This window comes from Pipistrellus kuhlii, unplaced genomic scaffold (assembly GCF_014108245.1).
Source record: "Pipistrellus kuhlii isolate mPipKuh1 unplaced genomic scaffold, mPipKuh1.p scaffold_m20_p_14, whole genome shotgun sequence".
NCBI classification, from domain to species: Eukaryota; Metazoa; Chordata; class Mammalia; order Chiroptera; family Vespertilionidae; genus Pipistrellus; species Pipistrellus kuhlii.
In genome coordinates this window covers 430,288-455,946 of record NW_023425449.1, presented here as the reverse complement: position 1 = coordinate 455,946, position 25,659 = coordinate 430,288, and the positions used below count along the sequence as shown (strand labels likewise).

At 67.8% G+C, this 25,659-nt stretch overlaps 1 protein-coding gene across 2 annotated transcripts in view; it reads right to left on the bottom strand.

Annotated features, from left to right (window-relative positions):
* Nucleotides 1–25,277, bottom strand: part of TSNARE1 (t-SNARE domain containing 1) — a 30,724-nt gene extending 5,447 nt beyond the window's left edge. The window contains exons 1-10 of one of the 2 annotated variants that reach the window (XM_045581248.1): nucleotides 25,170–25,277; nucleotides 16,869–16,978; nucleotides 15,963–16,040; nucleotides 15,287–15,356; nucleotides 14,732–14,822; nucleotides 13,851–13,925; nucleotides 13,404–13,463; nucleotides 9,310–9,450; nucleotides 6,958–7,030; nucleotides 5,669–5,751 (exon numbers count right to left, since the gene is read on the bottom strand). In XM_045581248.1, coding sequence (XP_045437204.1) covers nucleotides 5,669–5,751; nucleotides 6,958–7,030; nucleotides 9,310–9,450; nucleotides 13,404–13,463; nucleotides 13,851–13,925; nucleotides 14,732–14,822; nucleotides 15,287–15,356; nucleotides 15,963–16,040; nucleotides 16,869–16,953 — 756 coding nt within the window. In that variant the 5' untranslated portion in view covers nucleotides 16,954–16,978; nucleotides 25,170–25,277. The remainder of the gene's footprint in view (nucleotides 1–5,668; nucleotides 5,752–6,957; nucleotides 7,031–9,309; nucleotides 9,451–13,403; nucleotides 13,464–13,850; nucleotides 13,926–14,731; nucleotides 14,823–15,286; nucleotides 15,357–15,962; nucleotides 16,041–16,868; nucleotides 16,979–25,169) is intronic. The other variant, XM_045581249.1, reaches the window with a different exon arrangement.
* Between the last annotated feature and the right edge of the window lie 382 nt (nucleotides 25,278–25,659).

The window sequence follows — 25,659 nt, the reverse complement described above, 5'->3', positions numbered from 1 at the left end:
CCTCCCACCCTCTACGGGGCCCTGCGGGCACCCAAGTCCCTGGGTGTGGAGAAGGCAGTGACCCCCAGGGCTCCCGGAGGGCGGGTGGGCACGTGGTGCTGGTGCTGGCCCTCTGACCCAGGGGACCCTTGTCCCCGCGGAGCCTCCCGCGCCTGCGTGTCCTCAGAAGCCGTTTCTCATGCAAATGCCTTCGGAACCCGTGGCTTCTCAGAAACGTCTCTGTGTATATTTAGACTCCGTTTCTAAAGAATTATTCAGAACCAGCGGGTTTGGGAGATGGGTGTGGAATGGATTGTTTAAGTGCTTGCATCAAAAATACCCATGTTCCTGAAACCGGTGTGGCTCAGTGGTAGAGCGTCGGCCTGCGGACTGAAAGGTCCCGGGTTCGATTCCGGTCAAGGGCATGCACCTTGGTTGCGGGCACATCCCCAGTAGGAGGTGTGCAAGAGGCAGCTGGTCGATGATTCTCTCTCATCGATGTTTCTAACTCTCTATCCCTCTCTATTCCTCTCTGTGAAAAATCAACAAAATATATATATATTTTTTAAATACCCGTGTTCTCAGTGGGTGACAAACGCCGGCCTATCACAATGGCGCGTCCTGCACTGACTGGGCACCCTGTCCCAAGGGCCAGCGAGGAAGTGGCGGGTGCAGAGAGCTCTCTGCTGGGACGGCCGTGGGGTCCATGCAACCTCGAGGCCTGTCCCAGGTGCTGCCAGAGAGCCCACGTGTGCTGGCACCACAAGGGCAGGCCACCGAGGAGAGGGGCAGGGCGGGGCGGGGCGGGGAGGGGCACCCTGGTGGCCAGGGGAGAGGAACAGGCTGCTGTCCGAGACAGGGTCTCATCAGAGGGAGCGGAGAGGGCACCGAGGCGAACGGCAGACAAGACCCTCCAAGGCGTGGCAGCCTGGCACTCCCCTGGCAGCAGGCCGTCCCCCCGCGGCCACTGCGCTGCGGGCTGTTCACAGACACCTGGCTGAGGAGGGAGCTTAGGAAGGCGGAGGCTGTGCCTGGAGAAAGCCGTGGTCCACGGGTGTTTACTTTTACTTTTTAAAGGACTTTTTAAAAACATAGAGTTGAATTGATTTCGGAGAGGAAGGGAGGAGAGGGAGAAACATCAAGATGAGAGAGAATCATGGATCAGCTGCCTCCACACTGGGGATCGAGCCAGCACCCGAGCGTGCGCCTGACCAGACCAGGGCCGTGACCTCTGGGCCACAGTCAACGCTCAGCCATTGGCACTGAAGGTGGCTGGGCGCACCGCCTCCTGCGGAGCAGCAGCCGGGGGCGCTGTCCGTGGTGCTGACGCTCAGGCCTGGCGCCGTCCGGACCAGGAGCCCATGTCAATGATGGGCGCGCTGAGGCCCAGGGTCACACGGAAGGTGAGTGACAGGTCCAGCCCAAGTCGCCTGGAATGAGACAGACGTCCCACCCCCACCGCGGCCAGGCCGGACCGTCACGGGGACCTTCTCGGAGCGGCCATTCCCTGGGCCGGGGCTCCGAAGGAGAAGCCAGGGCCCCCGAACCACCTCAGGAAAGGACAAGGAGGAGGTCACGGTTAGATTTCCGTCACGGCACAGGTCTGCGTTGTGGGCTCCTCCCTCCCCGGGGAGAGGGAGTGGGGCGGGGGGAGGGAGCGTGCAGAAGGCAGCCCATCAACGATTCTCTCTCATCATCAAAGTTTCCCTCTCCCTCTCCCTTCCTCTCTGAAATCAACAAAATATCATAAGCATATATACACGGAAGGACAAGGTTGAGGGGTTCTCCTGCTCACGCCCTCTCCCCACGCCTCCATGAACGCCAGGAGCAGCTGGAGGGCACACATGCCCATCCCCACCCCCATCCCCATCCCCATCCCCATCCCCATCCCCATCATCCCCATCCCCATCCCCATCATCCCCATCCCCATCCCCATCATCCCCATCCCCATCCCGATCCCCATCCCCATCCCTATCCCCATCCCCATCCTCATCCCCATCCCCATCCCCATCCCCATCCCCATCATCCCCATCCCCATCCCCATCCCGATCCCCATCTCCATCATCCCCATCCCCATCCCCATCCCGATCCCCACCCCATCCCCATCCCCATCCCCATCCCATCCCCATCCCCATCCCCATCTCCATAATTCCTTCCCCATCCCCATCATCCCCATCTCGATCCCAATCCCAATCCCCATCCCCATCCCCATCCCCATCATCCCCATCCCCATCCCCATCATCCCCATCCCCATCCCCATCCCCATCCCCATCATCCCCATCCCGATCCCCATCCCCATCCCCATCCCCATCCCCATCATCCTCATCCCCATCCCCATCCCCATCCCCATCATCCCCATCCCCATCCCCATCATCCCCATCCCCATCCCGATCCCAATCCCCATCCCCATCCCCATCATCCCCATCCCCATCATCCCCATCCCGATCCCGATCTCCAGCCCCAGCCCCATCATCCCCATCCTCATCCCCATCCCCATCATCCCCATCCCCATCCCCATCATCCCCATCCTGATCCCAATCCCCAGCCCCATCCCCATCATTCCCATCCCCATCATCCCCATCCCCATCCCCATCATCCCCATCCCCATCCCAGCCCCAGCCCCATCATCCCCATCCTCATCCCCATCCCCATCATCCCCATCCCCATCCCCATCATCCCCATCCTGATCCCAATCCCCAGCCCCATCCCCATCATTCCCATCCCCATCATCCCCATCCCCATCCCCATCATCCCCATCCCCATCCCATCCCCAGCCCCATCATCCACATCCCCATCCCCATCCCCATCATCCCCATCCCCAACCCAGCCCCATCATCCCCATCCCCATCATCCCCATCCCCATCATCCTCATCCCCATCCCCATCCCATCCCCAGCCCCATCATCCACATCCCCATCCCCATCATCCCCATCCCCATCATCCCCATCCCCAACCCAGCCCCATCATCCCCATCCCCATCATCCCCATCCCCATCATCCTCATCCCCATCCCCATCCCCAGCCCCAGCCCCAGCCCCATCATCCCCATCCCCATCATCCCCATCCCCATCATCCCCATCCCCATCATCCCCATCATCCCCATCATCCCCATCCCCATCCCCATCCCCAGCCCATGGCGCTGCCTCCGCCCTGCCCTCCAGAGCCTCCTTTAGGCCCGAGAAGGCCCCGCCCGGAGCCAGGCGTGGCTCGTTAGAGGAGCAGCTCCCATCCCAAGGCCCCTCCGCCGCCGCCCGCACCCCGTCTGCAGGGCACCCACCTCAGAGTTCAAGGTGTGGCCATGCGCCTGGCTTACTTCTGTTGTTTCTCTTGTGCTGTCAGAGGTAGCGGGCAGGAGACGGTTAATGACACGGGCAGCAGGGTGGGGCAGCGGGAGTGGCCGGCCCGGCCCCAGGATGTGCGTCCCTGCGGAGCCCCTGGCTGTGACCCAGCTCCATCGTGATGTGGGGGCGCCCTGCCCTGAGCCTGCGGACGGCACCGCACGGGGGTGTGGAACGGGGTCCCCCTTAGCCACCGCTCAGGGCCAGGCCACGTCGCTGCGAGCCGGGCCAGGACCCAGGCGGCCGTGGCCGTCCGCCCAGCCAGCCTCCGAGGGGCTCCGCTCCGAATGAGGCCGAGAGGCTGGGCTCACGGACCCACAACACTGTTCCTCTGAACTTGAAGGCAAGTAGTTCATTTGCATGCAATTTGCATACAGCTGCTGAAAACCAGCCCACATTCCCCACCATTTTAACACCACATTGTTTCTGCCTTGAAAGGGGCCTTCCCACGCACACGCGCACACGGACGCCAGTCCCCCACACCACCACGCTGTGTCCCCTCGTCACCTCTGGAGCAGCCGGGTCACCAGGCAAAGCCGGGGCAGGACGGGTGCTGGGCGGAGCACTGGCCCTGCAGGCTGGCCTGGGAGTCCAACCTCGGAGGCGGTGGGTCCGGCTGCAGAGTGGCCTGTCAGCCTCTCAGGCCAGCTCCCAGCTCCCTGCCCTCCGACCAGACGCCCGCCCGCAGCGGTTACCCCAGCCCTGGCCTATAAAACGAATGACGCCTGGCGGGCGGCGCTCAGGAACCAGGAACCAGGAAGTCAGTGTGATTCCTGGTCAGGGCGCATCCAACCAGTGCCCATCTGCCCACCACCCACTGTGCACCCACCCACGTTGGCCATTGTCTGTCCCCTCTGTTTGTTATGTGTCCATTCCCTCCCTGCTCACCACCTGCCAGTCCTTTGTTCAGTCACCACCTCTTATCCCCCCACCCACCTCCTCCTTCCCCTCATCCACCCATCCCCCATCCACCCATCCCTCCCACCCATCCCCCCTCATCCACCCATCCACCTCCTCCTTCCTCTCATCCACCCATCCCCCATCCACCCATCCCTCCCCCCATCCCCCTCATCCACCCACCCACCCCCTCCTTCCTCTCATCCACCCATCCCCCATCCACCCATCCCTCCCACCCATCCCCCCTCATCCACCCACCCATCTCCTCCTTCCTCTCATCCACCCATCCCCCATCCACCCATCCCCATCCCCCCATCCCTCCCACCCATCCCCCCTCATCCACCCGTCCACCTCCTCCTTCCTCTCATCCACCCATCCCCCATCCACCCCTCCCTCCCACCCATCCCCCCTCATCCACCCACCCATCTCCTCCTTCCTCTCATCCACCCATCCCCCATCCACCCATCCCTCCCACCCATCCCCCCTCATCCACCCGTCCACCTCCTCCTTCCTCTCATCCACCCATCCCCCATCCACCCATCCCTCCCACCCATCCCCCCTCATCCACCCCCTCCTTCTTCTCATCCACCCATCCCCCATCCCCCCCATCCCTCTCACCCATCCCCCCTCATCCACCCGTCCACCTCCTTCCTCTCATCCACCCATCCCTCATCCACCCATCCCCCATCCCCCCCATCCCTCCCACCCATCCCTCCTCATCCACCCACCCATCTCCTCCTTCCTCTCATCCACCCATCCCCCATCCACCCATCCCTCCCACCCATCCCCCCTCATCCCCCGTCCACCTCCTCCTTCCTCTCATCCACCCATCCCCCATCCACCCATCCCTCCCACCCATCCCCCCTCATCCACCCCCTCCTTCTTCTCATCCACCCATCCCCCATCCCCCCATCCCTCTCACCCATCCCCCCTCATCCACCCGTCCACCTCCTTCCTCTCATCCACCCATCCCCCATCCACCCATCCCCCATCCACCCATCCCTCCCACCCATCCCCCCTCATCCACCCACCCACCCCCTCCTTCTTCTCATCCACCCATCCCCCATCCCCCCATCCCTCCCACCCATCCCCCCTCATCCACCCGTCCACCTCCTCCTTCCTCTCATCCACCCATCCCCCATCCACCCATCCCTCCCACCCATCCCCCCTCATCCACCCGTCCACCTCCTCCTTCCTCTCATCCACCCGTCCCCCATCCCCCCGTCTCCCCCATCCATCCACCCCCAACATTCCCACAGCCGGCAGGCCCTGCACCCTCCACGGGTGACACCGAAGGAGGCAGTGAGACCACCCTGGAGGCGCAGACCCGCCCCCTCCCCGCCCTCATGCCAGCCCTGGGCTCAGAAATGCAGCCTGGGGTTTCCCTCCCTGGGAGGCTGGGGCCTGAGGCTTCTGGGACGCGATGGGCCGAGGCCTCGGCTGTGCTCGGACTTACGTGGTGCCGGCCGGCTCCTGCCAGGAGCTCACTGGCGGCCTCGGTGTGGGCGGACGCCGCCTCCAGGCTGGCTTCAATGCTATCTGCAAACCAGACAACAGGAGCGGTTATGTGGGGGGGGGGGGAGCACTCCGTGTGGGGGGCCACTCCATGTGGGGAACACTCCGTGTGGGGGGCCACTCAGTGTGGGGAACACTCCGTGTGGGGAACACTCCCTTTGGGGGACACTCCGTGTGGGGGACACTCCCTTTGGGGGACACTCCGTGTGGGGGACACTCCCTTTGGGGGACACTCCGTGTGGGGAGGAGCACTCCGTGTGGGGAGCACTCCGTGTGGGGGACACTCCCTTTGGGGGACACTCCGTGTGGGGAGCACTCCGTGTGGGGGACACTCCCTTTGGGGGACACTCCGTGTGGGGAGCACTCCGTGTGGGGAGCACTCCGTGTGGGGAACACTCCCTTTGGGGGACACTCCGTGTGGGGAGCACTCCCTTTGGGGGACACTCCGTGTGGGGGAACACTCCGTGTGGGGAGCACTCCGTGGGGGGAACACTCCGTGTGGGGAGCACTCCGTGTGGGGAGCACTCCGTGGGGGGAACACTCCGTGGGGGGAGCACTCCGTGGGGGGAGCACTCCGTGGGGGGAACACTCCGTGTGGGGAGCACTCCGTGTGGGGAGCACTCCGTGTGGGGACACTCCCTTTGGGGGACACTCCGTGTGGGGAGCACTCCGTGTGGGGAGCACTCCATGAGGGGAGCACTCAGTGTGGGGAGCACTCCGTGGGGGGAACACTCCGTGGGGGGAACACTCAGTGTGGGGAGCACTCCGTGGGGGGAACACTCCGTGGGGGGAACACTCCGTGTGGGGAGCACTCCGTGTGGGAGCCCTCGAGGGAGGGAACTGAAAACAGCAGGATGTAGTCCCTGCCCCCGGGCAGTTCTGCCCTCCCACACTGAGTGGCACTGAGTCCCCCCAACACACACACACACACACACACACCCTTCCTGAGAAGAGGCCACAGGACCAGCAGCAGAACGAGCCCCTCAGGCGCCCCCCAGCACTCCCGCCCCTGCCCTCCCTCGTGCAGCCCCAGGCGGGGAGCCCAGGCCATGGGGGCCAGGACGTCCAGCAGAACGGTGGCCCTCCTGTGTGGGCCCCTGCCCCCCATTTCCTAGGCGGGGAGACCGCTGGGAGCCCGGGACCCGCCCTGGCCTGGCTCCTCCGGGGGCGGGTGCCCACGCCTGGGCGAGGGCCGGACGGGGGCGGGTGGCTGGGCGGCCTGGCACCCACCGATGGCCTCTCCTTGCTCCGACACCACGGAGGCCAAGTCCTTGAGGATCTGGGTCACGTCCAGCAGGTCGCTCTGGGGAAAGGAGACGGTGCCGTGAGCTGCCGGGCCGGCACCGAGTGCTGCGAGAGCCGGCCGACGCCGCCGGCAGCCCTGGCCGCGGTGCCGAGGGCGCCAGGGACGGGCGTGAGCCGGCGTGGAGCCGGCTGGCGCTCCTCCGGCTCCCAGCACCTGCCCGGACACAGAAAGCCTGGGCGCGCTCCGAAACACCACTGCGCTTTCTCCGCTCATCACGGGTCCTGGCCGCCCTCCGCCCACAGGACGTGGTCCGGCTAACGGGGCACGAACTGCATGATCTGCATCAGCCAGACCTCAGCCAGAGCCACCGCACCGGCCTCTCCCTCCTAAGCTGCCAGGGAGCCATGGCAACCGAGCAGCTGGGGCTCCGAGCGGCACCTGGGTCAGGTGACAGGCGCTCCGGCTCCGGCTCCGGGGCAGGGAGCCGAGCTCCAGGTGAGCGGTGAGCCGGCCTGGCGGACGCAGGGGAGCGGCCGTGCGGGCGCCGGTGTGCGGGCAGGACAGCCCGGTCAGCCTGCGCGTGGGCGATGGTCGGGCAGGCGCCCTCTCCTCTTGCTGTCCTTCCCGGGAGACGGCACTGCCCGGCCCGCAGGCAGGAAGAGCCAGGCCCCGGGAGGCGCTGCCCGGCCTGGCGTGGGTGCGTGACCTCCCGGGTCCTCCTCATCCAGGGAGGAGGCCAGCATGGGCAGCGCAGAGCCGGCGCCGCTCCGGTCAGAGCCGAGGACGCCAGGCCCCGCTCGGGCTGTGTGCTCAGCAGAGGCAGAGGGCGCGGACCAACAGCCTCGGACGGAGAGTGCAGGACGGAGCGCATGGCCCCGGGACAGGCAGTAGGAACTCCCCCTTCACTGGTGCAGGGCCCTGGGCAGGGAGGGCCCCTGCAGCTCAGGCGGCAGCCACCACAGGGAACACAGGGTCCAGTGCACACGCACACACACACGCACACATACACACACGCACACACACACGGCGCTCACGCACACGGTGCATGCAGGAACACACACACACGTTGCACGCATGCACACACACGCACACACAGCGCTCACGCACACAGTGCACACGCACACACACGCACACACAGCGCTCACGCACACAGTGCACACGCACACACACGCACACACAGCGCTCACGCACACGGTGCACACACACACATACACACACACAGCGCTCACGCACACGGTGCACACACACACATACGCACACGCACACACACAGCACTCACGCACACGGTGCACACACACACATACGCACACGCACGCACACGGCGCTCACGCACACGGTGCACACGCACACATACACACACACAGCGCTCACGCACACGGTGCACACGCACACATACACACACACACACGGCGCTCACGCACACGGTGCACACGCACACATACACACACACAGCGCTCACGCACACGGTGCACGCACGCACATACACACACGCACACACACGGCGCTCACGCACACGGTGCACGCACACACATACACACACGCACACACACGGCGCTCACGCACACGGTGCACACGCACACATACACACACACAGCGCTCACGCACACGGTGCACGCACGCACATACACACACACACACACACGGCACTCACGCACACACACACAGCGCTCACGCACACGGTGCACGCAGGAACACACACACACGTTGCACGCATGCACACACACGCACACACAGCGCTCACGCACATGGTGCACACACACACATACACACACGCACACAGCGCTCACGCACACGGTGCACACGCACACATACACACACGGCACTCACGCACACGGTGCACACGCACACATACACACACGCACACAGCGCTCACGCACATGGTGCACACACACACATACACACACACACACACACACGGCACTCACGCACACGGTGCACACGCACACACACACACACACGGCGCTCACGCACACGGTGCACACGCACACATACACACACACAGCGCTCACGCACACGGTGCACACGCACACACATGCACACACAGCGCTCACGCACACCGTGCACGCACGCACACATACACACACGCACACACACGACACTCACGCACACGGTGCACGCACGCACACATACACACACAGCGCTCACGCACACGGTGCACACGCACACATACACACACAGCGCTCACGCACACGGTGCACACGCACACATACACACACAGCGCTCACGCACACGGTGCACACGCACACATACACACACACAGCGCTCACGCACACGGTGCACACACACACATACACACACAGCGCTCACGCACACACACGCACATGCACAGGCCTCACCTCCAACCGCAGGACGGCCTCCTCGCGCAGCCGCACGGCCTCCAGGTCCTGCTCCGTGAGCTCGGGGACCAGCGCCTGCGCCGGGCCCGGCCGCTCGCTGTCGCCCCCACGGACACTCTCCTCCTGGCGCGCCCAGGGGCTCTGTGGTGACGACAGGCGTTACCTTTACTGGGCACTCGCCTGCCACGGGCGGGCCCTGGCCTGCACTGCCTCCTCCACCAGGCGGCCTCGGCTCACCCACCGGGCGCCTCAGGAGCCTGTTCCCCCACCTCACCCCCATGCCCACCCCCCACACCATCCCCCACCCCACCCCCTATCCTCACCCCACCCCCTACCCCATCCCCCATCCCCCACCTCTCATCCCCCACCCCACCCCCCAACCCACCCCCATCCCCCACCCCATCCCCCACCTCACCTCCTATCCCCCACCCCACCCCTACCCCCATCCCCCATCCCCCACCTCTCATCCCCCACCCCACCCCCCACCCCCCACCCCATCCCCCACCCCACCCCCATCCCCCACCTCACCCCCCATCCCCGTCCCCCACCCCCCACCCCCATCCCCCACCTCACCCCCATCCCCCACCTCACCCCCTACTCCCGTCCCCCACCCCCCACCTCTCATCCCCCACCCCCCCATCCCCCACCTCACCCCCTATCCCCCACCCCACCCCCTACCCCCATCCCCCATCCCCCACCTCTCATCCTCCACCCCACCCCCCAACCCACCCCCATCCCCCACCCCACCCCCATCCCCCACCTCACCCCCTATCCCTGTTCCCCACCCCACCCCCATCCCCCAACCCACCCCACCCCCCACCCCACCCCATCCCCCACCTCACCCCCATCCCCGTCCCCCACCCCCCACCTCTCATCCCCCACCCCCCATCCCCCACCTCACCCCCTATCCCCGTCCCCCATCCCCCACCCCCCCATCCCCCACCTCACCCCCTATCCCCGTCCCCCACCCCCTGGCGGGCAGTGGGCCTGAGCCTCCTCCCTGTGCTGGGGTTTGTCCCTGCAGAGCCGCTGGGCATGGGGCTGCTGTGAGCGGGCGGAGGGTCAGAAGCAGGCGGACACCGCCCTGCCCCGCCCCGCAGCCCGCCAGGCTCTGGCCACCCCGAGCCTGGCCGCAGCACCCGGCCTCTCGGCCGGGGCCACCCAGAGGCCCCAGAGCCGCCCGGGCCCCACCTCCCGGTGATGCCTCCAGGGGTCAGGGACCCCTCAGCCTGGGGCCTGCGATGGTGAGCAGGTCCCCTGGGCAACTGCTACGGCCATGCTTGTCCCCCCTCCCCCTCCCCCCTCCCCACCCCGGCCCCGCGCAGGAACACGATCCAGGGTCCAGTTCTTCCCGCACGTTTGGGACGGGAAGGCGGCCGGCCGGGCCTGGGGACAGTGCCCGGACGGCGGGAGCCCAGCGTCCAGATGTGCTTGCTGGGCACGGACACCAGGAAGTCCACAAGAGCTGCTGCCCTGCAGTGACCGAGGCCAGCAGGCCGGACAGGAGCTGGGCCGGGGCTGGGGGGCGGGGGGGAGAGAGGGCTCAGGACAGGAGCCGGGCAGGCGGGGCGGGCTCAGGACAAGAGGGGGGGACAGGGGGAGGGCTCAGGACAAGAGGGGGGGACAGGGGGAGGGCTCAGGACAGGAGCCGGGCAGGCGGGGGAGGGCTCAGGACAAGAGGGGGGGGACAGGGCTAGGGCTCAGGACAAGAGGGGGGGACAGGGGGAGGGCTCAGGACAAGAGGGGGGGGACAGGGGGCGGGCTCAGGACAAGAGGGGGGGGACAGGGGGCGGGCTCAGGACAAGAGGGGGGGACAGGGGGCGGGCTCAGGACAGGAGCAGGGCCTGGGGAGGGGGTGGGCCCAGGGCAGGAGCCGGGCCTGGGGAGGGGGCGGGCCCAGGGCAGGAGCCCGGCCTGGGGAGGGGGCGGGCCCAGGGCAGGAGCCCGGCCTGGGGAGGGGGCGGGCCCAGGGCAGGAGCCCGGCCTGGGGAGGGGGCGGGCCCAGGACAGGAGCGGGGCCTGGGGAGGGGGCGGGCCCAGGACAGGAGCCGGCGGCGGGAGGCTGGCTGAGCCCCGCAGCCCTCCCTTCCTGGCGGCCCAGAAAGCGCCCTTCTTCTCGGCACAAAGGCCCGATTGGGGGCTCGGCTCAGCGGTGGGAGCTGCGCGCCCGGCGGAGCCTGTGATGCGCTTCCAGCTCCGGCGGCACAAAGGCGGCTTTCTCCCGCAGCCCGCCCCGGCCCAGGCCGGGCCCCACGCAGGGGCGTCCTTTCCCGTGAGAAAGACGACCCCGAGGGTCACTCCGGGGCCGGAGGACACCCCTCGCAGGATCAGCGAGGGGCACGGGCCTCGGGCTCCGGGCAACAACCCCCCCCCGCCCGCCCCGCTCCTGCTGGACCGCCGGCCACACAGGCCCCGGGGCCGGGGGGGGGGGCAGACCCGCGTGGGGGCAGAGGGTCACCTCGCCGGGCACAGTGACGGGACTCCAGGAAATTCCCCCCCCCCCTCAGAGCAGCGCCGAGGTCCTCTAAGGAATTCTACGGGACGCAGCGGGGCGGCACGGCTTCCGGGAGCACTGCCTGGGGAGGAGCTGCCATCACGGTAAGGCACGGCAAGACACGGCTCGGCGTGTCCGTGTCCCGGGAACCACGGCCTCTCCACCCACACTGCAGGGACTTCCAGGCGCCCAGCCTCGTCCCCGAGGCACTGCCATGTCTGTCACTTTGGGGGTGCGAGGAGGTGGGGGTCCACTTTGCCCCCTTCCAACATCCCACCATGTGCCGGCCGCAGGCTGGGCCGCCTCGTCCTTACTGATCCGTCACGTTAGAGGCAGGGTCCCCAGGCTGGGCCGGCGATGGGGGCCCATCGGGCCTTCCTCTGGCTGCCTGCCGGGGCCCGCCTTCGTCCCGCATCGCCCCCCTCGTCAGCGCACGTCAGAGCGAGCGGTCGCACTTCCGGTCTCCCGGTCGAACTCCCGAGGGGACACTTTGCATGTCAGCCTTCTGTGTGGACAGACGCTGTGCGTCCTTCTCAGACAGAGCTGTGCAGACACCTCCGCTCGCTCTGCGGGCCGCCTCCCCGCCCTCTCAAGGCGTGCTGGCCTTAACAAAGTCAAGTTCACAGTCTTCCTGCGGCCGGCTTCCTGGTCGGGGGAGGACACTGGTGGTGCTCCCTCAGGCTGGGGCTCTTCCCCCGGCTCCGGCTCCCGGTCCCTCGAGGAGTCAGATGTAAGCCTCAGTGCTCCTTTTTGCAGAACGTGACTTCCCCCTGAGACTTTCGTCGGCTCTAAGACTTTATTTTTGCCTTTCTCGTTCAGAGTTTTATGACGACGTGACAGGACACATTTATCCTATTCGCCGTGGAGCTGAAGCGTTTGAACACTTCTGGAAAATTCTCAACCGCCACCTCGTCAGCCGCTATTCCGCCCCAATCCCTCGCCCCCGCCCTCGTTCATCCAGGCCAGGGGTCGGCACACCGCGGCTCGCGAGCCACATGCGGCTCTCTGGCCCCTTGAGTGTGGCTCTTCCACAAAACACCACGGCCTGGGCGGGTCTGTGTTGAAGAGGTGGCGTTAGAAGTTTAAAAAATGTGGCTCCCAAAGGAATGTCGGTCGCTGTGCTGTTGGTTTCTGGCTCTGCTGACTGATGAGTTTGCCGGCCACGGGGCTGGGCCTCCAGTGACACTCCCGCCCTGGCTGCCCCTCGCCCTCCTCAGGGGAGGGCAGGTCTGACTGGCACTGCCAGCAACGGCCCCGGCCAGGCCCCGGCACAGACCTAAGGTCCAATTCCAACTTTTATTTCATGTTTTTATTAGTTCAGAGAGGAAGGCAGAGAGAGAGAGAGGCATCCGTGATGCGAGAGAATCATGGATCGGCTGCCTCCTGCATGCCCCTCACTGGGGGTCAGGCCTCGTACTTGACCTCCTGTTCACAGGCTGACAAACCACCACTGAGCCACGCAGGCCAACTATTGGAAAGGCCATTTGTCCAGGCCGACCCCTGCGACCAAGGCCCTGCCCTCAGCCCCCCCTGCTCTGCCCTGGCACCAGCAGGACCCTGTGGCCCCCTCCGCCGTGCCATGGCAAGGCCCCGCACCCACCTGCTGCCGGCCAGCCCTCTGCGCCGCGGGAAGCAGAGCTCGGGACTTCTCCGCGATTTCCTGAGGGAGACAGCACGGGGCCGGGAAGAACAGGAGGCAGGAGAGGAGCGACGGTCAGACAGACAGGGTCCCCGGGCGATGCCTGGCAGCGGGCATGGCCGCCGGGGGAGGGCGCGGCCGCCAGCCGAGGACAAGGGCCGTGGGACAGCCTGGCCCCCCGCCATCAGGAGCGGCAACAGCTGACGCCCCACTTGCTGGGAGGCCGTCATGCGGACACCTCCTGGGGGCACCGGAGGGCCCACCCTTCCCTGCACATGCCCTGCGGGCCCTTCCTCTGCTGTGGGGTGGGGACCGCACAAGCCCAACCCGGGCGCGAGGATGGCAGCGTGGGTGCCCGAGGGCGCGAGGCCCAGCACCGCCCACCAGCACCCTCGCCACGGGCCTCACCGTCTGCACCGCGCCGTAGCGCTGGATGGCATCCGAGAGCTGGGCTTTCAGGTGGTCCAGCTGAAGCCGCTCCTGCTGGAGAGAGAGAGAGAGAGAGAGAGAGAGAGAGAGAGAGAGAGAAAGAGAAAGCCATGAACACCTGGGCCTCCCAGCCCTGCCTCCCTGCAGCTTCAGGTCCCACACTCCTGTGCCCTCCTGGCAGCGGCTGCACTGCGCCCTCCTCCATCCATCCCAGTCTCGCCGCCTCCATCACCTCCACCTCCACCACCACCATCACCTACAACACCTCCATCACCTCCACCATCACCACCACCTCCACCACCTCCACCTCCACCTCCACCTCCATCACCTCCACCACCTCAACCTCCACCTCCACCTCCATCACCTTCACCACCTCAACCTCCACCTCCATCACCTTCACCACCATCACCTCCACCACCATCACCTCCAACACCTCCATCACCTCCACTACCACCTCCATCACCTCCACCATCACCTCCATCACCTCCACCTCCATCACCTCCACCTCCACCTCCACCTCCAACACCTCCATCACCTCCACTACCACCTCCATCACCTCCACCATCACCTCCATCACCTCCACCTCCATCACCTCCACCTCCACCTCCACCTCCATCACCTCCACCTCCACCTCCACCACCACCACCACCTCGGTTCCAGGCACAGCCAGGATCACCATGGACACTCACCACAATCACCGTGGGCACCCTAACTCCCAGTGCAGCTGAGCCTTGGCATTGGCACTATATGCCTCGAGCCAGCCTGAGCATTGTGCACACAGACCTGCCCAGCATGGCTGCCCTCCCTCCCTGCCCACAGGACGCCTCGCCGGCCTGCCTCCCGCCCGCCTCAGGACATACCCGGGAGCAGCCCCGCAGCAGCTCCGACAGCCGCTTCACCACGCTGGTGCTGCTGGCGATGGTGCAGTTGGTCTCCTGCTGCGCCAGGTGCCTGAGGCGGCAGGGTGAGGTGGGCGGGACCGGCAGGGAGGCAGGGGACAGAGCGGACAGGGGAGAGGAAGGCCGGCGAGGAAACAGGAAGGAAGGCGTGGGTCAGGGAAGGGTGAGAGCACCAGGTGGGCCACAGGACAGACAGATGGACGGAAACGGGGAGCAGGAAGCAGAGGGAAGGGAGAGGGGGACACAGTGACTGCAGGTCACGGAGCCCGTGCAACACCAGCCCGCCCTCGCAGGACCCTCGGGCCCACCCCACCCCTGGGTGCCCAGCCTCCAGCCCTCCCTGGGGAAAGGCCCTGGGGTCAGCAGGGCGGGAGCTGGGGCGGGGGCCTCGGAGGAATGAGGAACGGGGCGGGCTGGCCCTGCGGGGTCACGTGACTGGCGAGCCATGTGAGCCGGCCTGGGGCGTTCATGTGGCCGTGGCCGTGGCCGTGGCCGTGGCCGCACAGGCGCACTCACAGGCTGTCCCGCAGCTCCCGGGTGTCCCTCGGCGTCCCCAGGGACCGGAGGCCCTGCTCCAAGGAGGTCGCTGCAGAGACGGGGACCGGGTGAGGACAGAGGTCCCTGCAGGGATGCCCAACTCCAGGCTGCGGGCCCCACCCGAGAGGCAGCCGGCAGCCGAGGGCACGGTGGCCAGGCCGGGAGACGTCCGTGTGACTGAGCACCTGCCAGGACAGCGGGCAGCAGGACCGGCCTCGCCCCCCCACCCCCCCGGCTGGGTCAGGCCTGCGCAGGGCCGTCCTGAGGCGGGAGGGGGCTTCTCCCGCTCTCCTCCTCGCCCACGGCTCCTGGGCCGGCAGACACCCTCCCGCCCGGTCCCGGGTCTACAGGAGCCTCGGGCGTGACTCACCCCCACCCAGTCCGGGGCCCAGGGAGCAGGCCCGGCCAGCGGGGGCTCTGAGGCCCTGCTCCCAGGGCCGTCCAGGGCCAGGCCTGAGGGCAGGGCCTCTGCAGGAGCACGTGCACGGGTGGAGCCACGGGGTCAGCAGGGGGTCGGGAGGGGGGCACTGACCGCCTGTGCTCCACCGCAGACCGAGCCCGGGCTGCAGGCAGTCCAGTCCGGGGAGAGGCCACGGGCGCCGTGTCCCCTCAGCCCCAATGCATGCTGGGCCCAGGCAGGCCGGCGGGCACTCACCGCTGGCGCCGATGCGGGAGACGCCGGCCGCCGCCTCCTGGAACAGCCCCTGCAGGTCGCGCGGGTCCAGCTGGGTGGCTGCGAGGAGACGGGGGAGCGGGGGCACGTTCACTGCATGCCCGTGGGCCCAGCACCACGGAGCGCGGACCGTTCCGGAGCCGGAGGCCCAGGCCCCCTCCCAGCCGGCCCCCGGGTGGGGAGATGGAGACGGAGCCGCTGAGTGCAGGGGAGAAGCAAGGCCACACCTGGGACCTGGCCAGCAGCCCCCGCCAGGCACACGCAAGGGACATGGGAAGCCAGGCCCCACGGAGCCTGCACATGCTGCTCTCTGCCTCCCTGACAGCGAGGGAGCCTGCCCGGCCCTCGGCCCCAGTGCCCACGGGCCTCACTGCGCTTGGGAGACCCCCGCGGGCCTCCGGGACCACCTCACACGTGGCAGCCACCCTGGCACACTCTCATTGCCACATGCACAGAGTAGGACGCACACACACATACACACACACACACACACACACGCACACACACCTCACCCCACCCTCACACACATGCACACACATGCATGCGCACACGTGCACATGCACCTCACATGCACACTTGCGCACACGCACACACACACACTGGGAGATGCACACACACGCACTGGGAGCCGCACACAGAGAGAAAGCAGCCACAGAACAAAGCGAACCACAGGTTCCCTGCACAGGTCCGGGGGCTGGGGCCAGAGTGGGCGCCATGAGGGGGGTCAGACGCAGCCGAACGGGGCGGGGGTGGGGGGAGGACTCGGCCCCACACCGCAGCCCCGCCCCGGCCTGGTCACCGGGTCCCAGGCCACAGGACAAACCCCGCTACGGCCACGGCACAGCAGGACGCGACGGAGGCCCACTGCCCCCTCCACCCCCCTCGTACCGAGGGGCTGGTAGCCCTGGCGGGAGGGCCCCCCGAAAGGGCCGCGGCTCCCCCGCCCGCCGCCGGTGATGGATCCGTAGGACATCTTCCCGGCGGCCGCCTCCGCGGGGCTGGAGGAAAGGGGAGCGGGAGTTAGTGCTCAGGGCCCACGGCTGCCACCCGCCCACGCCCACGCCCACGCCCACGCCGCTGTCTCCATCCCGGCCTCCCGTGCCCACCACTCGGCTCCTCCTGCCCGCGGTCTGGTGCAGAGACACGGGAACAGCCCCCACCCAGCAGGACCCTCAGACACAGCTCCACCCCCCTCCCCAGAGCAAGCCGCAGCCTGGCTCCAGCTCCGAGATCGGGGACCCTCCCCAGGCTGAGGCCTCGCCCTCGGCTTCCAGCTGCCCCCTCACCGCCCCAGCCAGGTCAAGCCGGGACCCTCACCAGCTGCCCCCGGCAGGCAGCGAGGCAGCGGCAGAGGCCGGGGAGGGGGCGGGGCCGCAGGCCAGGGCAGGAGCCTCGCAGGGCCAGGCCGTCTGGGTGCCAGGAGCGGCCCTGCCTGCCCCCCCCCCCTTCCAAACACCGGGCCGGCACAATGTCGCTCCCAGGAACCCTCCTGCGGTGCAGCTTCCGTGGCCGCCCCGGCCGCCGCCTCCTCCGGCCTCGTGCCCCCGGCTGGCGCCGGCTCCCCTGGCACCGTCCCCACAGCCGGGAGGGAGCCGCCGGCCCTGGGCGGCCAGACCTGAGCGCAGGGCAGCAGAGGGCGCGAGGGGCCCAGGGTCTGGGCCGGCACAGCTCCTGCCTCGAGGGCCCGGCCGGGGCTCCGGGCCAGGGCGGATGGGACGGGGCCTGGGGGTCAGGCCTCCTGTCCTTCAGGGACCAGGACGGCCTCCTGGCCTTGCCCCCACCCCCACAGCCACTGGGCGCTGTGTTCACTGCCATCCCCTCCAGGCCACAGGCCACAGCGAGGCCTGGACCCCTGGGTCAGGGGTGGCCCCTCGGCGTCGGCCTCGGCCCCGGACAGACCAAGCTGGCGGCCCATGCTGCCCGGCCGCCCGCCGGGGAGGGACAGACCAGCTTCCCGGTGAGAACCACTGCTCACCGGCGCCACTCACCCTCGCCAGCACCTCCCAGGCGAGGCCCGCCCTGCCAGCCCCACGGCCCCCATCCACGGCCGCCCTCACCACGGCCTGGCAGCCGGCTCTCCGGTCAAACCTGCACCCTGGCTGCCCAGGGCCCAGGCAGGGGGAGCGGCACCCACCCAGGCCCCGTCAGAGGCCGGTGAGCCGCTGCTGCCAGTCCTGCTGCAGAGGGAGTGTGCGGCTGAGACCTGTCCATGGTCCTGGCTGAGGGGCGCCGCTCACTCTGCTCCTCTGGAACCGGTCCTCCCCCGCCACCTCCCTCCTCCACCCTCCCTCCACAGCGCACCCACACCAGGCACCCGGTCTCAGGTCCGCTCGCACTGTCCTCCTGCTGGGCCAGGAGCTACGGAGAGGGGACCACCTGCTCCCCGCTGTGTACAGTCCCTCCTCCCCTCCCCTCTCCCTCCCCTCCCCCCTCCCCTCCTCCCCCCCTCCCCCTCAGTGGAGCCCGGAGGCACGTGTGTGACTCAGTTACATCTCACACAGACAGGGCAGGCGTGGCCACGCGTGACCACCAGGCACACGGCTCACACCAGCTGCGTGTGGGTGGTGCACGGCCTCACCCCTGTCCTCTCAGACGCTGTGATGCCCACGGCAGGGAGCGCCGGCACAGACCCGGGAACAGGACCTGCGCCTGCTCCGAGCACGCTGCTTCCAGGAGGGGGTCAGGGGCCGGGGAACAGGGGGACCTCTCGGACGCACACGGGCCACGGGGGAGGGGGCGGCCCAGGCTGTCTGAGCAGAATCGCCCACGGCGAGGAAGAGGGGAGTGGGCAGCCCCTCGGAGCAGAGGCCGGCCTGGGAGGAGGACGGAGTGCGTCCGCACAGCAGGGACGCAGGCGGAGCCCGCGGTGGGCGCCGTGAGTAACAGTCACAGCCTCGCGCGCCATCGGGGGCTTGTCAGCTACAGCGGAAGCAGCCACCGCCGAGGAGACGCCTGGCAGGCCGCCTCCGCCACGGCACCGGCGACAAACAGCCACGTACGGCCTCCTGGCGCCAGGCGCCCAGGCCACGGCCCCGGCTGTGACCCGCCCGCCCGCCAACGCCCGCTGCGGTGGGAGCCGGACACCCGGAGGCGTCTCCCGGAGGCCTCGCGTCTGAAGGCGCCGCCTCGGGAAGCAGAGGCTGGGAGCTGCCCCGGACGGGCCACGGAGGGCGGCCTCGGCCTGGCGACGTGGCTCAGTGGTCGAGTGTCACCTATGAACCAGGAGATCACAGCTCGATCCCCAGTGGGGGGCGCCCAGGAGGCAGCCAATCGATGATGCTCTCATCACTGACGTTTCTGTCTCTCTCTTCCCCTCTGAAATCAAAATACATTTTTTAAAAACAAGACCTCAGACTCGTTCACCGTGAAGGAGAGGCGGGGCAGGGTGGTGGGAAGCCCCAGGTGAACTTGAACTAGGCTTTGCAGGCACCATGGGGACACGGTCCAGGGGACATGGGGGCAGGGGTTATTCTGACACTGCACGTCTGCGGACAGGCAGCTCAGAGCATTAAACCCAATGACAGACACCAGGGGCGCCGTCCATGCTGAGGCTGCTGGGGCAAAGGTCATCGTCAACCTGACTGACCTCCCAGGCTCCTCCCCTGGAACACGGCCAGCCAGCAGGCCCCGCCTCCCTGCACGGGCCCTGGAGGAAGATGGCGGGGGGGGGGGGGGGGGGGGGGGGGCTCGGGAAGGGGGGCCATGGGGCTCTGCTCCCAGCCCTGCTGTCAGTGGCCGTGGCAACACCCCCGGGCCCCACACGTGCCCGCTGCCCTGCCAGCTCTCCAACCTGGAGCCTGAGGAGGGAGCTGCAGGCCTGGGCCCCTCCCTCAGGGAGAGTCCGGGGCCAGCTCCCTTTGGCTCGGAGCACCTGCTCAGCCCCCCTCCGGGCGGGCAGTGCCCCTCGCCCCTGCGGGCACCTGGGGTGTGGAGGTGCCTCTGCCCCTCAAAGGCCCAGCAAACGGTGCCGCTGGCTGAGCAACAGTCCCTTCCAGCTGCGAGCTGGAGCCCCGACTGTGCGCTGAGCACCCACTGGGTGCTCTTCCTGCCCCAGGCCCCCAGGACAGAGGACACCCAGGCAGAGTGCGCGGGAGCCGGCACAGACCAGTGACGACGCCACGAGGGCCCTGCCACGTGAGGCTGCGGGTCTGCGGCCCTCCCGGCGCCCACCCTGAAGGACTGGGGCAGGCAGGGTGCTGGGTGGGGGCGGAGAGCTGACTCCCGGGGCGGCTCGGGCAGCCAGGGGGGAGGCGGCGCCGGGCACAGCGGGGAGCGGGCGCAGAGCTGCCCTTGGCAAGGAGAGCAGGACCGTGAAGGCGAGTGACAGGCACAGAGCGCCCGCCCGGCGACTGCAGGCTTTCCGGACGGAACCAGGCAGCAGGAGACCCCCCGCCCCGGGTCAGTGCTGGGCAGCGGGCACTGGCGGAAGGAGGCCGGGGGGAGCCAGCTCATTGGCGCTGCTCCCGGCCCGGCTCCGGGCAGCCATGCCCAGGAAGAGGCCGGGGCTGTTGGGCGTGGGAGTTGGGCGTGGGAGACGGATGGGGCTGCGGGTTTTAACAAGGCGTCCCTGCCCAAGACCCCGTGGAGGCGGGGGGCAGCCAGAGGTGCCAGGTCAGTGCCCTGAGGAAACCGGGCGCCCCTCCATCCCAGCTTCCCGGGCAGCGCAGGCTCGGCCTGCACCCAGACCACAGCCAGGGCCCGGCTTGGCACACAGGATGCCTGAGCCTGGCATCGGCCCCCGCCCCAGGGGTCAGGGAAAGCTGCCTCGGCCCGCGGTGAGCTTTCCCACCCACCGCCACCCGCCTCCCCGCACAAGGCCCTCCGCGGGACCAGCCGCCTCTCCGAGGGAAACACTCCCGACCGGCCTCCCTCGCCCTGGGCCTGGGCTCCCGTGAGGAGCCGGCCCGGGGCGAAGGGGGCGAAGGGGGCGGGGGGAGAGAGGCGGAGTGAGTCTATGGCAGAGACCGGTGTCCTCCGACTCACGTCCCCTGTGCACGCTCTCCCAGCGGCCTCCGGAGCAGCAGAGCGGGGATGCTGGGCCGGAGCCCTGGGTGCAAACCGCGCGGTCCCCACGGGCCCATGACTGTTCAGTTACTCAGGCCTGACCTGCCGGCTAGCCAGGGTCGGGCAGACAACGGCCAGCTTTCCTGCCTCCCGCCAGCCCCCTCAAGAGCAGGCCGCGCCCTTCCACGGGGCACAGCATGTGGGAGCCGGGGTCGCTCAGCGAGGGCAGCTGTGCCCCGGGCAGCCTCTGAGCCCCCAAAGGCCCGAGCCACCGAGTCCACGTCAGCAATCACGCCCTCCCCTTCCTCTTCCCGGTGGCTGCAGGATCAGGCAGGTCGGGGCTCCGGACGAACTGATGAGGGACACCGGTCAGGACCCTATGGTTAAGATGCTGCAATGCTGCCTGGAGCGTGGGGCGGGGGCTCCCTGTTCCCCTGCCAGGGCGCTAACGCAGTCAGGGCTGGGCCCTCCTTCTCTCCGGGGAAATCAGAGGCACAAACAAGAGCCCCCCCCACGGGCGCCGGCATGTGGTCGGGCACCTGACCTGGCGGCCAGGGCAAGGCTGGCTCGTGTCCGCTCCTGTGGAGGCGTGGGGGCTGCAGGGCTCAGCTGCTGTGCTGCCTGCTACCCGTGGCGGAATTCATTATGTTCTTGAAAGTCGGCCTGGTGCGCCGGGAGAGACGGCCTGGCAGGGGCGGGAGTCCAAGGGCGCTCCCAGCAGAGGGCCGGGCTGCTGAGGACACACATGGGCGTGCCCGGCCACCAGGACCCAGTGGCTGAACGTTGACCTATGAACCAGGAGGTCCGTGTGATTCTCGGTCAAGGCACATGCCTGGGTTGTGGGCTCCATCCCGTGTGGGGACATGCCGGAGGCAGCCGGCCGATCAATGACTTTCATCACTGATGTTTCCATCTCTCTCCCCCTCTCCCTTTCTCTGAAATCAATAAAAACATTTTTTTAAAAACTGAGCACATGGGATGTGCAGGAAACTGGACTCTCTCTGCTGGGGCCATGAAGCCATTCAGGGAAGACGTGGCTGGAGCCAGACCCGCCTTCGCCCTCAGGAGAGGCGGGGAAGGACTTGGGGACGCCTGCTCACCCAAGCCCACACACTCCTGTGCCTGGGCACCCACACGGGGTCTGCAGAGGAGCACGCACCAGGTGAGCTGCCTAGACACAGGGCATCCAGGCCAACAGAGGGAGAGAGTGAGTGTTGGTGGTCCCACGAAGGCCCCTCTTCCTCCAGGAAGCCTTCCGGGGTTTGCTCATCGCCCACAGCATTTGCAATCACGACTTGGCTCCTGACCTTCACTGGCCTCAGCAGGCATTTGCGGCGCCAGATTCCTGCCGAGGACACACCCCGGGGAGGCTCGCCAGGGGAAAGCATGCCAAAATGGGCCGAAACAGCCTGGCCACAGGGCTCAGTGGCTGAGCATCAGCCTAGGAAGCAGAAGGTCACGGTTTGATTCCTGGTGTGGAGCGTGCAGGAGGCAGCCGGCCGGTCAACAATTCTCTCTCATCGTTGACATTTGTCTCTCTGTCCCTCTCTCTTCCGCTCTGAAATCAGTAAAAAAAATTTTCTTTAAAAGGCCGGAACACTCCAATACCAACAAACTTCATCCGTATCCTTCACCCTAACACTCTGTCCGCGCTCGGGGTGCACAACTCCCAAGCCTGCTTCCCAGAGACTGAAGATAAAGCAGACGGAATATGAAACTCTGGACAGGAGACGCCCTGAGCCGGACACAGGCAGGGAGAGGCGGGTCAGGAAAGGGAGCCGGGCCTGCTGGGACGGGAGCGGGCAGGTGAGGAAGTGTAACCAGCCAGCCCGGGTCCGGCCGCCTATGGCTGCTGCAGCCGGCTGAGCGGAGACCCGGTGGGGTGAGTCCCGGGTGAGCGTTTATCCCGGTCCTGCCGGCAGCGTGGGGAGAGCAGGCCCCCACAGACCTCTGCTCTGCACCCCCAAGCGCCGCTGACTGGGTGGAGGAGGGAGGTTACAGGGGAGCAGGACGGACAGGCCAGGTGGACGGGGTAGGGGCGGGGTGGGACTCCACTGTGTGGCCAACAAGGCTGTAATCTCCCGGGGGGCAGTCGGCAGTTCTTGGCTGGGGATGGGCCGCTCCACGGCTGCGTCCCAGGTCCCGGGGCGCACAACTCCCGCCAGGTCAGGCTGTGCTTCCTTCAGCCAGAACAGCCACGCTAACTGTGCAGAGGATGCTTCCATGTTGTCTCAGCTGGTTCGTCCCCAAGGGCCTACTTCGCCGAACCGAGGGGAGGAGCAGGTGCAGCTGGGTGTCTGGGTGTCTGGGAGGCTGGATGGCTGGGATGGCTGGGTGGCTGGGATGGATGGATGGATAGGTGTCTGGGTGTCTGGGATGTCTGGGTGGCTGGGATGGATGGATGGATGGGTGTCTGGGATGTCTTGGTGGCTGGGATGGATGGATGGATGGGTGTATGGGTGTCTGAGTGTCTGGGATGTCTGGGTGTCTGGGTGTCAGGGTGGCTGGGATGGATGGATGGATGGGTGTATGGGTGTCTGAGTGTCTGGGATGTCTGGGTGGCTGGGATGTCTGGGTGGCTGGGATGTCTGGGTGGCTGGGTGGCTGGGATGGCTGGGTGGCTGGGATGGATGGATGGATGGGTGTATGGGTGTCTGAGTGTCTGGGATGTCTGGGTGGCTGGGAGGCTGGGATGGCTGGGAGGCTGGGTGGCTGGATAGCTGGGTGGCTGGGATGGCTGGGTGGCTGGGATGGATGGATGGATGGGTGTCTGGGTGTCTGGGATGTCTCGGTGGCTGGGATGGATGTCTGGGTGGCTGGGATGTCTGAGTGGCTGGGAGGCTGGGATGGCTGGGTATCTGGGTGTCTGGGTGGGCTGGGAGGCTGGGGCTGGGTATCTGGGTGTCTGGGTGGGCTGGGAGGCTGGATGGCTGGATAGCTGGGTGGCTGGGATGGCTGGGTGGCTGGAAGGCTCAGTGGCTGGGTGGCTGGGATGGCTGAGTGTCTGGGATGGCTGGGTGGCTGGGATGACTGGGGTGGCTGGGAGGCTCAGTGGCTGGGTGGATGGAAGGCTGGGTGGCTGGGATGGCTGGGTGGTGGGATGACTCGGTGGCTGGGATGGCTGGGTGGCTCGGATGGATGGATGGATGGATGGATAGATGGGTGTCTGGGTGTCTGGGATGGCTGGGTGGCTGGGTATCTGGGATGGCTGGGGTGGCTGGGAGGCTGGGCTGGCTGGGGTGACTGGGGTGGCTGGGAGGCTCGGTGGCTGGGATGACTCGGTGGCTGGGATGGCTGGGTGGCTCGGATAGATGGATGGATGGATGGGTGTCTGGGTGGCTGGGATGGCTGGGTGGCTGGGTGTCTGGGATGGCTGGGTGGCTGGGTGTCTGGGATGGCTGGGTGGCTCGGATGGATGGATGGATGGATGGATGGATGTCTGGGTGTCTGGAATGGCTGGGGTGGCTGGGAGGCTCGGTGGCTGGGAGGCTGGGTGTCTGGGATGGCTGGGGTGTCTGGGATGGCTGGGGTGTCTGGGATGGCTGGGGTGGCTGGGAGGCTGGGATGGCTGGGGTGGCTGGGAGGCTGGGTGGCTGGGGTGGCTGGAGTGTCTGGGTGGCTGGGAGGCTGGAGTGTCTGGGAGGCTGGGTGGCCGGGAGGCTGGGTGTCTGAGTGTCTGGGATGGCTAGGAGGCTGGGTGGCTGGGTAGCTGCAGGCCCCGCTCAGCAGCCTGGTGTGCCGGACTTTCTGCAGAGGCCAGAGGCCCACACCTGCGCCCCGCGAGGCCAGTGGCCACCACAATGGACGGCGCAGAGTCCCGGGGCAGCGACACGGGTGACATGGAGACTCTGGAGGCCACCCTGGCGGAGGCACAAACCGAGCTCCTGGCGGCTCCCCGAGTGCCAGGCCCCAGCCCCCGACCCAGCTCCACGGAGCGCGCAGGGAGCCGGACGAGGAGGGCAGGGAGGCGCGGAGGGAGCGCACGGGGCCCGGCTTTCCCTCCAAGGCCCGGCGCCCCGACACCTGAGCCTCAAACCCGCTGCGGGGGCGGGGAGGGGCAGCCGCCGCGCGCGCCCTCGGCTGGGTCCCGCCCCGCCCCGCCCCGCCCCGCCGATCGCCCCCCGCCCCACTCCCACCCTCCGCGGCCTCCCGTGCCGGTGCCGCCGCGCCGCGCCGCCGCCTCACCTGGGCCTGGGCAGCTGGGGGCGCGCACCCTGCGTTCCGGCGGGAGGAGCGGCGCGGGGGCGGGCCCGGCACCCAAACCGCACGGCAGGCCCCTCCGAGAGGCCCAACACCCAGAGGCCACGCCCCCCGGCGCTAGGCGTCAGCCAATGGCCGCAGAGCTTCCGACGCGCCGGGGACGTAGTGCGCCAGGGACTACAAGTCCCAGAGTGCCCCGCGCCTGTAGCCGGAAACGGCCTGGGAAGGCGGTCAGCTGGGCCTCTGAGCCCTCTCCCCCCAGCGCCCCAGCCATGGGGGAGGCGGTTACTGTCACGGCCCAGCCTTAGCCTCACCCATCGGCGTGAGGTGACCTTGAAGGTGAAGTTGGCACGAGCCAGGCCTCCCAGTGCCTTCAGTGGCGGCCCCTCCACCGAGCAGCTGTAGCGCAGGGCGCCCTCCCTCCCCGCTCTGCCTGGGGGGCCTCCAGCCCAGGCCAGCCTCCCCCCAGGCCCGC